Below are 12,820 nucleotides of genomic sequence, written 5' to 3'. Positions count from 1 at the left end.
CCGGCATGCAAAGGGAACCGTGGCGCGTTTTACAGGAACACAGATATCCGCCACTATGCTTACATCCGATTGGCTTCTCTGTGGGCCGGGGGCGGAGCCCCGCCTCATAGTTATTCTCAGTCATGGCGGCGATTTTCGTGCCGGGTGTCACCAGAAGAGGCTTCACGTGGTTAATCGCAAGGGCCCCACGTCGAGAATTTTGGTCTCGATTCAGGTAAAGTGAAAAGTTAGCTAGTGGATTAAAGTCACGGAAAGTAAGAAAAGAAACCGAGGACGATGAAGGGACGAATTCAAAAGGGAATGTTTTGCTTTTAAGACGAGGTTCCTACTCCTGTCCAGGGGAATGACAAGTGAGTTAGGGTTCTGAGTTCAGCTTCTGCGCCGGTCTCCGGGAGCGGTGGGGCCCAGTCGCTTCTCCTTGTGGCCTCGGTTTTCTCATCTTGTAACAGAAATACCAGCCCCGTTACCTGCCAGTCCACTCGTTGGCTTATTAAGCAAACAGCACTGATTTTGTGCTCCAGACACCGAGTGTGCTGGCAGGAGGTATACGAGCGACTCAGAACAAGGGAGTGAAAGTACTCCGTAAACTGAAGTCATTCGCGGGGTATATTTCTAAACAAGCAATATTCAGAGGTGAACTGCCACGTCCTCATTTTGTTCATTTGTTCATTCATTGAATTACTCAACAAGTAGTTACAAAGCGCCTGCTCTGGCCCAGCGTTTCTCTAAAGCAGGATACGGCCGCAGGAACAAAGTCCCTTGTCAGAGCTTAAGGACGCGGATATATGAGGGAACAGGCCCTACAGAGAGGAGTATTTTATTTCCCCAATAAATACATTTACACACCCCTCCCACTATAAATATAACATTGAATTCACTTGTTTTCTCAGTGAACTGCCCCAGTAATCTCCCCACCCCACAAGCCACAAGTAAGGGCAGAGCGAAATCCAGAACCCAGGTCTCCTCACTCCCCATTAACTGCTTTCTTCACAGCACCCTGTGGAGTCTTTTGAAGGCAAATCTGTCTGACTCAGATAGTGTTGGGACAACAGAACTTCTGGGAAGCTCAGAGAACAATGTATGCCCTCTTAGGTTTCCAACGAAAACTCCTTCACTCCCGACGGACTTTTTGTCATCAGTTTATGTGTTTATTAGCTACCCCCCTCCTTTTTTTTTTTTTTTTTTTTTTTGCTACTATTTGTTATTATCTCTTAAATCTTCAAGTTTATTTCATTCACTCATTCAACAAATACTTATGGAGTGTCTACTATATGCTATGTGTCTAGGTGTTAGGGATCCAGTTGTTAATAAGACCCTGTCTTTGTTCTTGTAAAACATATGTTCTGGTGGAGGAAAAAAATGAACAAATGTAAAATATAATTTCGGAAAGTGGTAAGTTATGAAGAAAACTAGAATAGTGTAAGCGATTATTGAGAAGGAAGGAATATTTGATTGGGGAAACTAGGTAAAGCTCCTTGGAAGAGAACAAGTTTTTCCTAGGACTTTTCGGATGAGTAGAATTTTTATAGGTAGAAGTGTAAGTCATTTCGGAGAGGCTGTAAGGAACTAATAATACATGATGTCAGGAAAGTTGGAAACACTAGTTTAGTTTGGGTAGGGCATAGAGTGTATATAGGAGGTCTGTGAGAGATGAAGTTAGAGAGGTAGGTTGGGTTTGGATCTTGGACTGAAAACTCCAGACAGAATGGTTTACCTTCTTCACCCATCCTTGGGAATTCTTAGAGGGTGTAAAATCTATAATTAGCTTTTGTTTTTTGCTCTGTGCCAGTTCAGTTCAATTATTAGCTTCCAAAAGCAGGGACCTGTTTTATTCTCTCCTCTTTCCACAGCGCCCAGAAGAGTAGTAAGTGTGCAAATTGTTTGTTGATTTAAATTGGTGGGCAAGATTGGTTCTGGTTGGTTTGCCAACTTGTCAGCTTTATTAATGCAGTGAACCAAAGATTCATATCTTTGTTTTTGATCGTTTCAGAAAAGAAAACAAGCCAGTGGTAGCTGAGACAGTAGAAGATGTGAGGCAAGAACCCATCCTGGTGTGTCCACCCTTACGAAGCCAGACATACATAACACCGGAAGATCTCCAGAGTCGTTTGGAATCTCATGTCAAAGAAATTTTTGGCTCATCTGCTCCTAGCAATTGGCAGGACACCTCCCTGGAAGATGGCCACCTGAAGTTCAGTTTCTTGGCACGTTTAGCTGATGACTTGGGTCATGCAGTACCTAACTCCAGGCTTCATGAGATGTGCAGTGCCAGAGATGTTCTAGATTTCTATATGGTGCCTGTTCACGATAGATCTAAATTTGATGAACTTATTGCCAGTAATCTGCCTCCCAATGTAAAAATCACTTGGGGTTACTGAGCAATTCAGAAGAGGAACACATTGGAATAATTATTTTCCCTAAGCAAGGAGGCTACTTATCAGACCATTTGATGCTTTGCCATTCAAATTACTATCAGAACTGTTCTCTAAAACCACGTTTTCTGCGGAAGAATGCATTATTTTTTTTCTCATAGCATCTTCAATTGACAAATAACAGGATTTTCTTTTTTCACATTTGCTGAAACTTTTAAAAATGGAATCAGGTCATTAATTATGAAAATTTTCTTCTCCAGAGGAAACTGTAATTAACTTTGGTTTAAGATATGAGGCTATTACATGCTCAGATGTAGTTTTTATAGGCAAGAAAATGTTCTAATTCTGTTAGTACTCTTAAATCTAAAGTTATATGCAGTATATATACAAATAAGGAAACATTAGATATTTATAAAAGAAACAAAAGTGTTTATTACAGAAGTTTCATGTTTACTGCACAAGTAGAAATAGTAGAAAGTGGTTCTGTTAATTCTGGAGTAATCTATTTTGGAATTAAAGTTAATTTTTTGAAGTGTGTGTACTGTAAATTTTTTTAAAGGTAAAACTTGTTTTTCTGCCTTGCCATTTCCTTAATTTAACTATTGTAAATGAAGAAATAAAATATGTGCCGATTATTAAGTGCTGCGACTTCTTTGTAATGAGATATACCAGATTCTATAAATAAATGTTTTTTTCAAAGCAGAAGATGTTTATGTAACTGCTGCCTGTCGCTGCAAAAGCCAATACTCAAGAGGCAAGTGATGATGTAAAGGGAAGTGGTTTATTTGCTGGCCATCTGGAAGATGGGGGACTCATGTCACAAAGCCCAACTCCTGGAAGATGGGGGATTCATGTCTCAAAGCCTATCTCCACCTCTCAGTGGAGATAGGTTTTTATAAGGAGGGAAAGGGGAACCGAACAAAGAGATCAAGTGGGCTGGTTGAAAAGCTCTCTATGTGCAGATGAGCGTAGTCCATTTTGATAAGGCAAGTGATGGTCCGGTGTGCATCATCCTGGTTTAATCACCCTGGCCTCATGTTGTCCTGTTCCCACTGTTGAAGGTCAGCAAATCTCCCAGAGCTGGGATGCCTGAAGGTTGGGGTCTATATCTGTTGAAACTAGTTTCTAGGATTCCTATACAAACATGTTCATCTATAAACCACACATTAGAGTCAGAACTTAAAGAAACAAAGTCAAAAGAATGGTGGGATGGATTACAATCTCCCCCTGTTATACTTATTTCAAATCTTTTGTCTTTTCTGTAACTTTAAAAAAGTGGCCTTGAGAGAAACAAGATGGCAGAGGAGTAAGTGGAAGCTACGCTAACCTCCTCCCAGAACTAGTCTGGATTTACAACTTAATTTTGGAGAAATCATTTGGAATAACCAACCGAACATTAGCTGGAGAGAAATCTTATAACCACGGAGAGACAGAAAAGGCCGCTACATCACAACGTGACCGGTAGGGAGTGCGGAGACGCGGAAGGGCTGGCTGGGCTCCCAGGGGTGGCAGCTGAAGGGACTGAGAAACAGCTCAGCAGCTGGGGATTCCCCCTGAGAAGGGCAGGTCTAAACCCCCAGCTGAGCTTCCCAGCCTACAGCAACAGAGTGGAAAGTAAAATAGTATCCAGCTGAGAAAAGCGAAAAGCCACAGGGTTTCTTGTTAGCCGGAGAGAAACAGCGGGAGAAAAAGAGCTCTTAAGTGGATCACATACGAAAATATTTTGGCCCCCACTTACCCTGGGCTCGAGCGGAGAGAGGACGGAGAGGACTGGGGACGCTTGGGGAGAGTTTGGTGTTGTGGCTTTGAGGGGAGAGCTGGGGAAGCGGCTGGCCAGGTCCCACTGCTGACTCATCCCCACACTGCAGGCAGACCACTCCCCTCCAAGTGGCGTCAGCCTGAGGGGAAGCAAAAGCCCTGCCTACAGGAATTAAGCTGCCACACCCATGGTCCTTAAGCCTGACGGCTAATCACAGATTGAATACATTATCAACTAAAGGAGACAGACAAAGGCAGTAGATCCCTGGAAGTCTCCAACAGGCTGCCTAAGCCCAGACTGGTACAGGATCTGACGCCACCAGGGGCAGATCCAGGAAGTGCAGATCATTCTAAGAAGCACCAACAAACAATAAGAGTCACAAAAATGGGGAGACAGAGAGCCCCCCATCGAAAGGAAAGGTAGAATCCCCAGAAAGAGTGCTAAATGAAATAGAGGGGAGCCAACTATCAGATATGGAATTCAAAACATGGATTATGGAGAAGCTCAATGAGCTCAACGGAAACTAAAAAGAACTCCAGAAAAACTACAAGGAACTTACTGAGAATTACACCAGCGTGAAAAAGGACACGGAAGCTATCAATAAGAGCCAGGAGGAAATAAAAAATACGATCTCTGAATTGAAGAACACAGTAGAAGGAATTAAAAGCAGGCTAGAGGAAGCAGAAGATCAGATCAGTGAGCTGGAGGACAACTTAGACAAAAACTCCCAGACAGTGCAACAAAATGAAAAAAGACTGAAGAAGACTGAAGAGGCTCTAAGACAGCAGCAGGACAACATGAAACGTAATAATATCTGTATCATAGGAATTCCAGAAGGAGAAGAAGAAGAGCAAGGGATAGAAAACCTCTTTGAAAAACTAATGACAGAAAAGTTCCCTAACATGAGGAGACAAAGAGTCACGCAAGTCCAGGAAGCATAAAGGGTCCCAATGAAGATGAACCCCAACAGGCCCACTTCCAGACACATAATTAAAATGGCAACATTCAAAGACAAAGAGAGAATCCTAAAAGCAGCAAGAGAGAAACAACTAATAACATAAAAGGGAGCTCCAATAAGGCTATCATCAGATTTCTCAGCAGAAACACTACAAGCCAGAAGGGAATGGCAAAAAATATTCCAAGCAATGAAAAACAGAGGCCTACAACCAAGAATACTCTACCCAGCAAGACTCTCATTCAAAATGGAAGGTGAAATAAGGAGTTTCCAAGACAAAAGAAGGCTAAAAGAATACATCTCCATCAAACCAGCATTGCAAGAGATGCTAAAGGGTATGCTTTAAGAAGATGAAGAAACAGAGAGAGACAGAGAGGAACACGAGTACAAAGGGGGAAAATGACAATGAATAAGTACTGAAAGAAAGAAGGAACTTCTACCATTTGCAACAACATGGATGGAACTAGAGAGAATTATGCTTAGCGAAATAAGCCAGGCAACGAAAGAAAAATACCTTATGCTATCACCTATTATGGGAAACTAACGAACAACACAAACAAATGAGCAAAATTGAACCAGAGGTATGTAAACAAGGAATAAACTAACAGTAACAAAGGAGGAGATGGGAGGGAGAGAAGGGGGTAAGAAGGGGAAGGGTCTAGTCAAAGAACATGTATAAATGACCCATGGACATGGACAACTGGGTGGGGACTGAATGTGGGAGAAGGGGGGGCAGGGTGCAGGGGAGCAAGAGGGAAAAAAGTGGGACAACTGTAATGGAAAAACAAAACAAAAATTTTTTAGTGGGGGAAAAAATGAAAATATAAAGAATGGAAATGCAAGTTCAGTGAATATTAGAAGGACAAGGATTTTCCTTCACACTCTATATTTTTCTCCCTACCTGATCCCTCCAGAGTTTGTCATTCTTGAGAAGTAAGTAATGACATAGGTTTCTTTGCATAAAACTAATAAGACCAGTTGTTAATAGAGGTTTGTTTTTTTTTAAACTAAGACTTTGACTGGAATGTCATGCCTGAAGGAGACATATTTGGGCTTTGGTTGTTACCGAAAAGTCCCGAGGAACTGGGATTGACTTTCAAAGGTAATAAAAGTCCACGAGATAAAAGGCCTGGTACCTTGGATGGATGCGTGGTCCATGGCAATCTTTCCAGGGAAGGAATGAAGGTTGCTTTCCTGAAAGACGGCTAGATGGGACCTTAGGGCACAATGGAAAACCAGAAGGACTTGGAAAAGACAGGTGTTTACAGGCAAGGCTGAGTGCCAGGTATGTGGTTCTGTTTCTGTGCCCTGAAGGGCAGACTGAAGGTCACCCTAAATGTTCCTTGCGTAAGTTCCAGCAAAGCAGAACTAAAGATCATAAGTGATCATTTGCTGCTCTTGTTGTGTTTATGCAAATGAACAGGATAAATTAAAAATGGACTTAATGCAGTCCCTTTAATGACAAGGAGGGTAATCCTAGGGAGAAATATCACGATTCAAGGAAAATCACAATGCTCAGTGGTGGACTGTAAAGTAGTTCAGCTAACCATCTTTAGGGTTTCTTTTCATTTAAAATTTGTTTTCATTTGAAAGTTAAACTATGTCTGTGGCATTATCAAGGATGTTTAATTTACAGACAAGAAGAATGTCAAGTGCCTTGCAACTGGATGTCTTTCCGATAAGACAGTCCTACAGATTTAGAGACTTGTATATGGGTTATGCTACATAAATTAACATGTGTTTTCTGTTTTCAAAGGGCATAAGCCTACGATCTCATTGCCTGAGTGATTGTCTGTACGTATAGGCCTCACTCAATCCTGTCTGCATCGCTGCCTCCTGAGACTCAATGGTTTGGCTGAACTAAGTGGCTGGGTTGGTGAAGAATGGGGTAGTCTGTGGGCTTCACTTTAAAACTGGTTTCTCTTTTCTGTCCTAATGGCTTGGACAGAAAGAGCCCAGAGGTCTGAGAGGGGGGAAACCTAAAATATTTCCCTCAGCCCAAACTAAGTATAATGGGCAAAAGGGTTTTGGACAGGTGAGAGATGTACCTGGCACACCTTCCTCCAAAGAAGCCCTTCTTTTCCCTAATGTGGGACATTGAAAAATTAATACCTGCCTTTTGTCATCTAGTGGTTATGGATTGAATGATGTCCTTTAACCCTGTTGCCAAATCTGTTGCCTCCAGAATACAACAAGGATGCCAGCCTGTTAAGTCAAGCATGCTGTTGTCCGAGGACAGCCAGCTGACCTGGAGTCTGCACGATCCTTCCCCATGTGGGAAGGCCACCCTCCCCTCCACACCCCCACTGTTATTAGGGATTTCTGGACCCAAGGGTAGGTAGGACAACGACCATGTCCAGTTTGAAGCAGCTACAGGAGCTCGAGACCTTCGCCCATTGTCCTTTATAAGATTATAAAGGGTCTTAAGTCTGAGAGGGAGGGATTGTTATTTTTTATTGTTAAAATAAATAAATAATTACTTAATTATCTTTAAAAAAAGAAGAAGAAGAATATATGAAAGGTTGAGGCAGGAGAGCTTGTATGTATGACCCATGGGCATGGACTAGGGGAGGGGGGATTGTTGGGGGAGGTGACGGTGCTGGGCGCAGGGGAGCAAAGGGGAAAAAATTGGAACTATTGTAACAATATAATCAATAAAATATACTTAAAAAAAAAGTGGCCTTGAGTACCTATGAATATCCAATAAGGTGGTAAGTCTTTGCAGACTTTGATGTTCTTAATTTGTGGAAATTTCTCAAATAGCAAGGTACTGGATGGTTCTGAATGACAAAAATGATTAAATGAGGATGTGATTAAATCTGGAATTACATTTCTTCAGAATTCAGGTATGCCTGAAACTGTGGACAAGGCCGAACCCTATATATACTGTTTTTTTTTTTATTTAGAATTAATACTTATGATAGTTTAATTTATAAATTAGGCACAATAAGAGATTAACAAGTAGTAATAAAATAGAATAATTATAACCATATCCTGTAATAAAAGTTATGTGAATATGGTTTCTCTGGAAATGTACCGTATTCACCCTTCTTGTGCTGATAGGAGATGATACAGTGTCTACATGATGAGATGTAGGGAGGTGAATGATGTAGGCACTGGGGCCTAGCCTTAGGCTACTAGAAGGGTTACTTGAACAAAAGCATTGCAAAACCACAACAGTCTAAATCAGGGGTCCCCATTCCCCGGGCCCTGATCAATACCAGTCCGTGGCCTATTAGGACCCAGGCACATAGCAGGAGGCAAGCGGTGATGGAATGAAGCTTCACTCACGTTACCGCCTAAGCTCTGCCTCCTGTCTCCCACCTCCCCCTTTCCTGGTCTGTGGAAAAATTGTCTTCCATGAAGCAGGTCCCTGGTGCCAAAAAGGTTGTGGGCACTGGTCTAGATGGCTATTAAGTGACATATGGGTGGATAGCATATGCAAGTGGATACCCTGGACAAAGGGATGATTCATCTTCCGGGCAGAGCGACAATGAGATTTCACAATGCTACTCAAAATGACAAGCAATTTAAAATTTATGAATTGTTTATTTCTAGAATTTTCCATTTAATGTTTTTGGAGCTTGGGTAACTGAAAGCATGGAAAGCAAAACCGTAGCTAAAAGAGGACTACTGTATTTTCCTTTTAATGTCAATTCGGTGTTCAGTGAGAAGCCCTCTTTCATTTTGGGAGTTTTTCATTTGTGTTGCCTCTTGTTTTGATTTAATCAATCTAGTTCGGAGTTTATCAGTTTTGTTGGTCTTCTTAAAGAACCAACTTTTGTCTTTGTTATTCGCTATTGTTTATTTCCTATTTCATTCATATGTGCTATTATTTCCTTTCTTCTATTTACTTTGGGTTTACTTTCCTCTTTTTCCAGCTTTTATGGTGAAGCCTTATGACATTGATTTTAGACTTGCTTTCCTAATATGTCAAGTGGTATAACTGTACTTTCCTTTTTAGCTTTAGCTTTATCTTAAAAATTGCTTTATCTTATATTTTCATTATTTTTCAGTTTAAAATATTTTCTAATTTCTGATGTGATTTCTTCCTTGACTCATGAATTACTAGCGTGCTTGATTTTCAAATTTTGGGGTTTTCTAGGTATTTTATTGTTGTTACTATCTAATTTAATTCCATTGTGATCTGAGAAAATATGCTATGATTTCAATATTTTTACATTTATTAAAATTAATTTTAAAGCAGTTTATGGCTTATCTTGTTGAACATGCCATGTGCACTTGAAAGTGTTGGGTTTAGTGTTCTATGAATAGCACTCAGGTCATAGTTGTTGATGGTGTTGTTTAAATCTATGCCTTTACTGATTTTTGTCAAGTTGGTCTATCAGTTGCTGAGAGAGGTATGCTAAAATCCCCAACCACAATTATGAAATTACTTATTTCTCTCTTTAATTTTGTCAAATTTTGCTCCATATTTTTTGAAATCCATTTTTAGGATTTATGGTTTTTATGATCTTGTCATTATCTTTTATCTCTGGTCGTACTAGTGGGCTTAAAATCTAAAAAAAAAAATTTTTTTTAAATTGATTCCAGAGAGAGGGGAAGGGAGAGAGAAAGCAAGGAAGAAAAATATTGATGTGAGAGAGAAACGGATCGGCTGCCTCTCAAACACGCCCCAACCAGGAACTAGCCCACAGCCCAGACATGTGCCTTAACTCCCTGACCAGGAATTCGACTGGTGACCTTTCATTTTGCAGGATGATGCCCAACCCACTGAGTAACACTGGTCAAGCCTCCTGTTCAAAATTAATGCCTCTTCCATCTAATCTTATCACACAATGTGGCTATAACTTCTGCAGTTTTAGGTGAGTCAGCAAAACTATTCTGCAGTTTTGGGGTAGAGTGTTTTACTAATGTCAGCTAGATCAAGTTGGTTTTTATAGAGAATGATTAAGATCCTTAACTATGATTGTGACTTTTTAAAAGTTTTCAATTTTCCTTCATGTATTTTGAAACTCTGCTATTGTAGAGTGCATATACATTTAGGATTATTTTGTGATGGATTGATTCCAGTTGCCCTGGCTGGTTTAGCTCAGTGGATTGAGCGTCGGCCTGCGAGCTAAGTGTCGCTGGTTCGATCTTCCAGTCAGGGTACATCAGAGAAGGAAAACTCTGACTCCAAAAAACCTCCGCTGCCTTGCGGCATACCTCTTCAGGGGAAAGGCTAAGGGAGTAAACCCCGACAGAAAATCCGGAGCCGGAGTCCCTAAGGCGGTTTGACGTTGTAGTCAACACCGGCAACTCCTGCGGCGCACCTGAACCCAAGCTGTATCGACTCCGTCTTTCCCTTGGACCCTTCAGCTGCGAAGAGAGGGGGGGTCTGCTGCATGGGCAACAGCAGACCCTCCATATTACCCTGCCCAGGCTCTGTAGCTTCAGCGTCATCGCAAGATGTCGATTCAACACGGGAGGAGACAGATACCATGTCACTCCCGAGTCGGACTGCACAGCCATTCTTGGCGGTGCAGATAGACTCTGAAGAAGCTACACCATCGTCTCTCGAGACGGACGGCTGCCGACGACGACGATTCCTTTATCATTGTGAAATATCCCCTTTTATGTCTAGTAATTATCTAAGTTGATTTAAATATAGCCCCAGTAGCTTTTGTATGCTCCATGTTTGTGCTGCATATATTTTCTTCTATTTTCGAATTATCTATGTTTCCTTCTATTTTCAGTATCTTCATCTTGACAGTGTTTCTGAAAAAACAAAAACAAAAAACAATACTTGTTTCAATTAGCCTGACCATTTGTCTTTTAATTAATAAAGTTTAGTCCATTTATATTAATGCAATTATTAATATAGTTGAATGAAACTATCCCATCTTAGTATTTGTCTTCCATTAGTCCCCTTTATTGTTTACTCCTTTATCCCTCTTTTCTTATTGTGGCAGGTTGCATTTCCCAAAGACAGCTGCAGAAATACATGTGCTCACACACATGTGTTTCCTCCCACATGCTTTTTTTTTTTTAAGAATGTAACTAATATTTCTCCCACTGTGAGGAGTGGTCTGTGTTCTTTATTTGAATTTTGATGGGGACTTGTAACTGCTACAACCAATATAAAATGACAGAGATTATGTTATATGACCTCCAAAGCTAGGATATAAAAAGGATATAGTCTGTACTTGGCTCTCTCTCTTGGGAGAGTTGCCCTTGAAACACGTAGACCAAGCTGTGAGGAAGCCTAAACCAGCCCATATAAAAAGACCACCTTGAGGCCCTCACACAGGAGAAATAATGCCTCCAGTTGTGAGCCAGCCTCAACTTACAGACGTGGGAGCAAATGAGCCTTTAGGTGATTTTATCCCCCTTCCTTTGATATTCCAGTTGAGACAGCAGACATCATGGTACAGAAACAAACTGATCTCACTGAGCCCTGTCCTAATTCCTGACCTGCAGAATATGTGAGCATAATAAATAACTTTTGCACACCTCTAAGATTTGGGGTGATTTTTTACACAGCCATGGTAATTGGAACACCTTTCGGGTTAATTAAGTATTCATGTTTGTATGTGTATTTACTCTAGGAATTAAAATATATGCCTAAGGAATCCACAAATTTTCAGGCCTGCCTGACCATAGACAATTACAAAGGCTCTACCTGGCAAGCTTCTGGGGCACAGCCAAGATGAAGGGACTTGCAGTGAAGTATTCAGGTCGCTTGAGATCATCATGTTCCTCTCAGATTTGCCTACCTGGCCCAGGAAGCTTCATTAGTAGATCTCTTTATCTTAGACCTTTGATGAAGGGACTCCCTCAACAGTGAGATCACCCCACATCTGGCTGATCCACAGACCTGGACCCTTGTCTTGCCCCAGGCACTTTCTCTGATCACAGTAAGTGACCAAAGGCTTAATTAACTCTTGCTTTTGATTTGTTGCAGTCATCAGCTGTTCTGACACCTGGCAGCTCAGCTCTCTCTGTCTCCCACAACTAGCTAATGCACAACAGTCTGTCTGCAAATCATTTTGTTTAACTTGAAAAATAGTAACATAATAATCTTGCAACAATATAATTCTATTTATCCTTTTCCCATCTTTTTGTCATTATATCTTATTTCTATGTAGTCTGTAAGCCCCACAACACATTGTTATTTTTATTTTAAAGTCTTTTAATTACATTTAAACACACACATATGTATGTGCATATACATTGCAAATATTTTTTAAAGGGCTTTTATAATTACCATTTTTGTGGTCTTCATCTTTTTCTACAGATCCAGTTGTCTATCTACCATAATTTCCCTTAAACATTTTAACATTTCTTATAGCGCCATTCTAATTTAGATATAATCTTTCAGTTATTTTTCTCCCTGGAAATGTGTTTATTTTGCCTTCATTTTTGAAGTGTATTTTTGTTAGATAAAGAATTTTAACTTTTAAAATTTTTCCTTTAAGCTTTTTAATGATTTATTTTATTATCTTCTGGCTTGCTTTGTTTATGGTAGGAAGTCAAATGTTATTTGTATTATTTGTTCTCCTGTATGTAATGTTTTTATTTTTCTCTGGCTGCTTTTAAAATTTGCTCCTTTATATTTTGCTATTATCAGTTCAACAATAATGCCATAGTTGTGGATTTCTTAAGTGCATCCTCCTTGTGCTTTGTTGAGTTTCTTGCCATTGTGGCATGTTTTTCAACAATTTTGAAAAACTTTCAGCCATATTTTTTCAAAGATTTCTTCTGTGCCCATCTCCTGCCTGTCTTTCTAAA

The 12,820-nt window shown here is 40.5% G+C and overlaps 1 protein-coding gene across 1 annotated transcript; it reads left to right on the top strand.

Moving 5' to 3' along the window:
- Positions 1-90: 90 nt before the first annotated feature.
- On the top strand, positions 91-2,904 carry MRPL50 (mitochondrial ribosomal protein L50). Its single transcript, XM_090274506.1, has 2 exons — positions 91-214; positions 1,991-2,904. Exons 1-2 carry the CDS (start codon positions 123-125, stop codon positions 2,376-2,378), a joined length of 480 nt encoding a protein of 159 aa, XP_090130632.1. The 5' UTR covers positions 91-122; the 3' UTR covers positions 2,379-2,904.
- Positions 2,905-12,820: the final 9,916 nt, after the last annotated feature.

This window comes from Furipterus horrens, unplaced genomic scaffold, assembly GCF_987537825.1.
Source record: "Furipterus horrens unplaced genomic scaffold, mFurHor1.1.pri manual_scaffold_4, whole genome shotgun sequence".
Classification (NCBI taxonomy): domain Eukaryota; kingdom Metazoa; phylum Chordata; class Mammalia; order Chiroptera; family Furipteridae; genus Furipterus; species Furipterus horrens.
This window is presented reverse-complemented; position numbering and strand designations above follow the sequence as displayed.

Excerpts from the sequence above, each read along its gene's own strand:
- MRPL50 (XM_090274506.1), top strand. The coding sequence starts at position 123 with ATGGCGGCGATTTTCGTGCCGGGTGTCACCAGAAGAGGCTTCACGTGG. Across the intron at positions 215-1,990 it reads GAATTTTGGTCTCGATTCAG|AAAAGAAAACAAGCCAGTGG; the intron begins GTAAAGTGAAAA and ends TGATCGTTTCAG.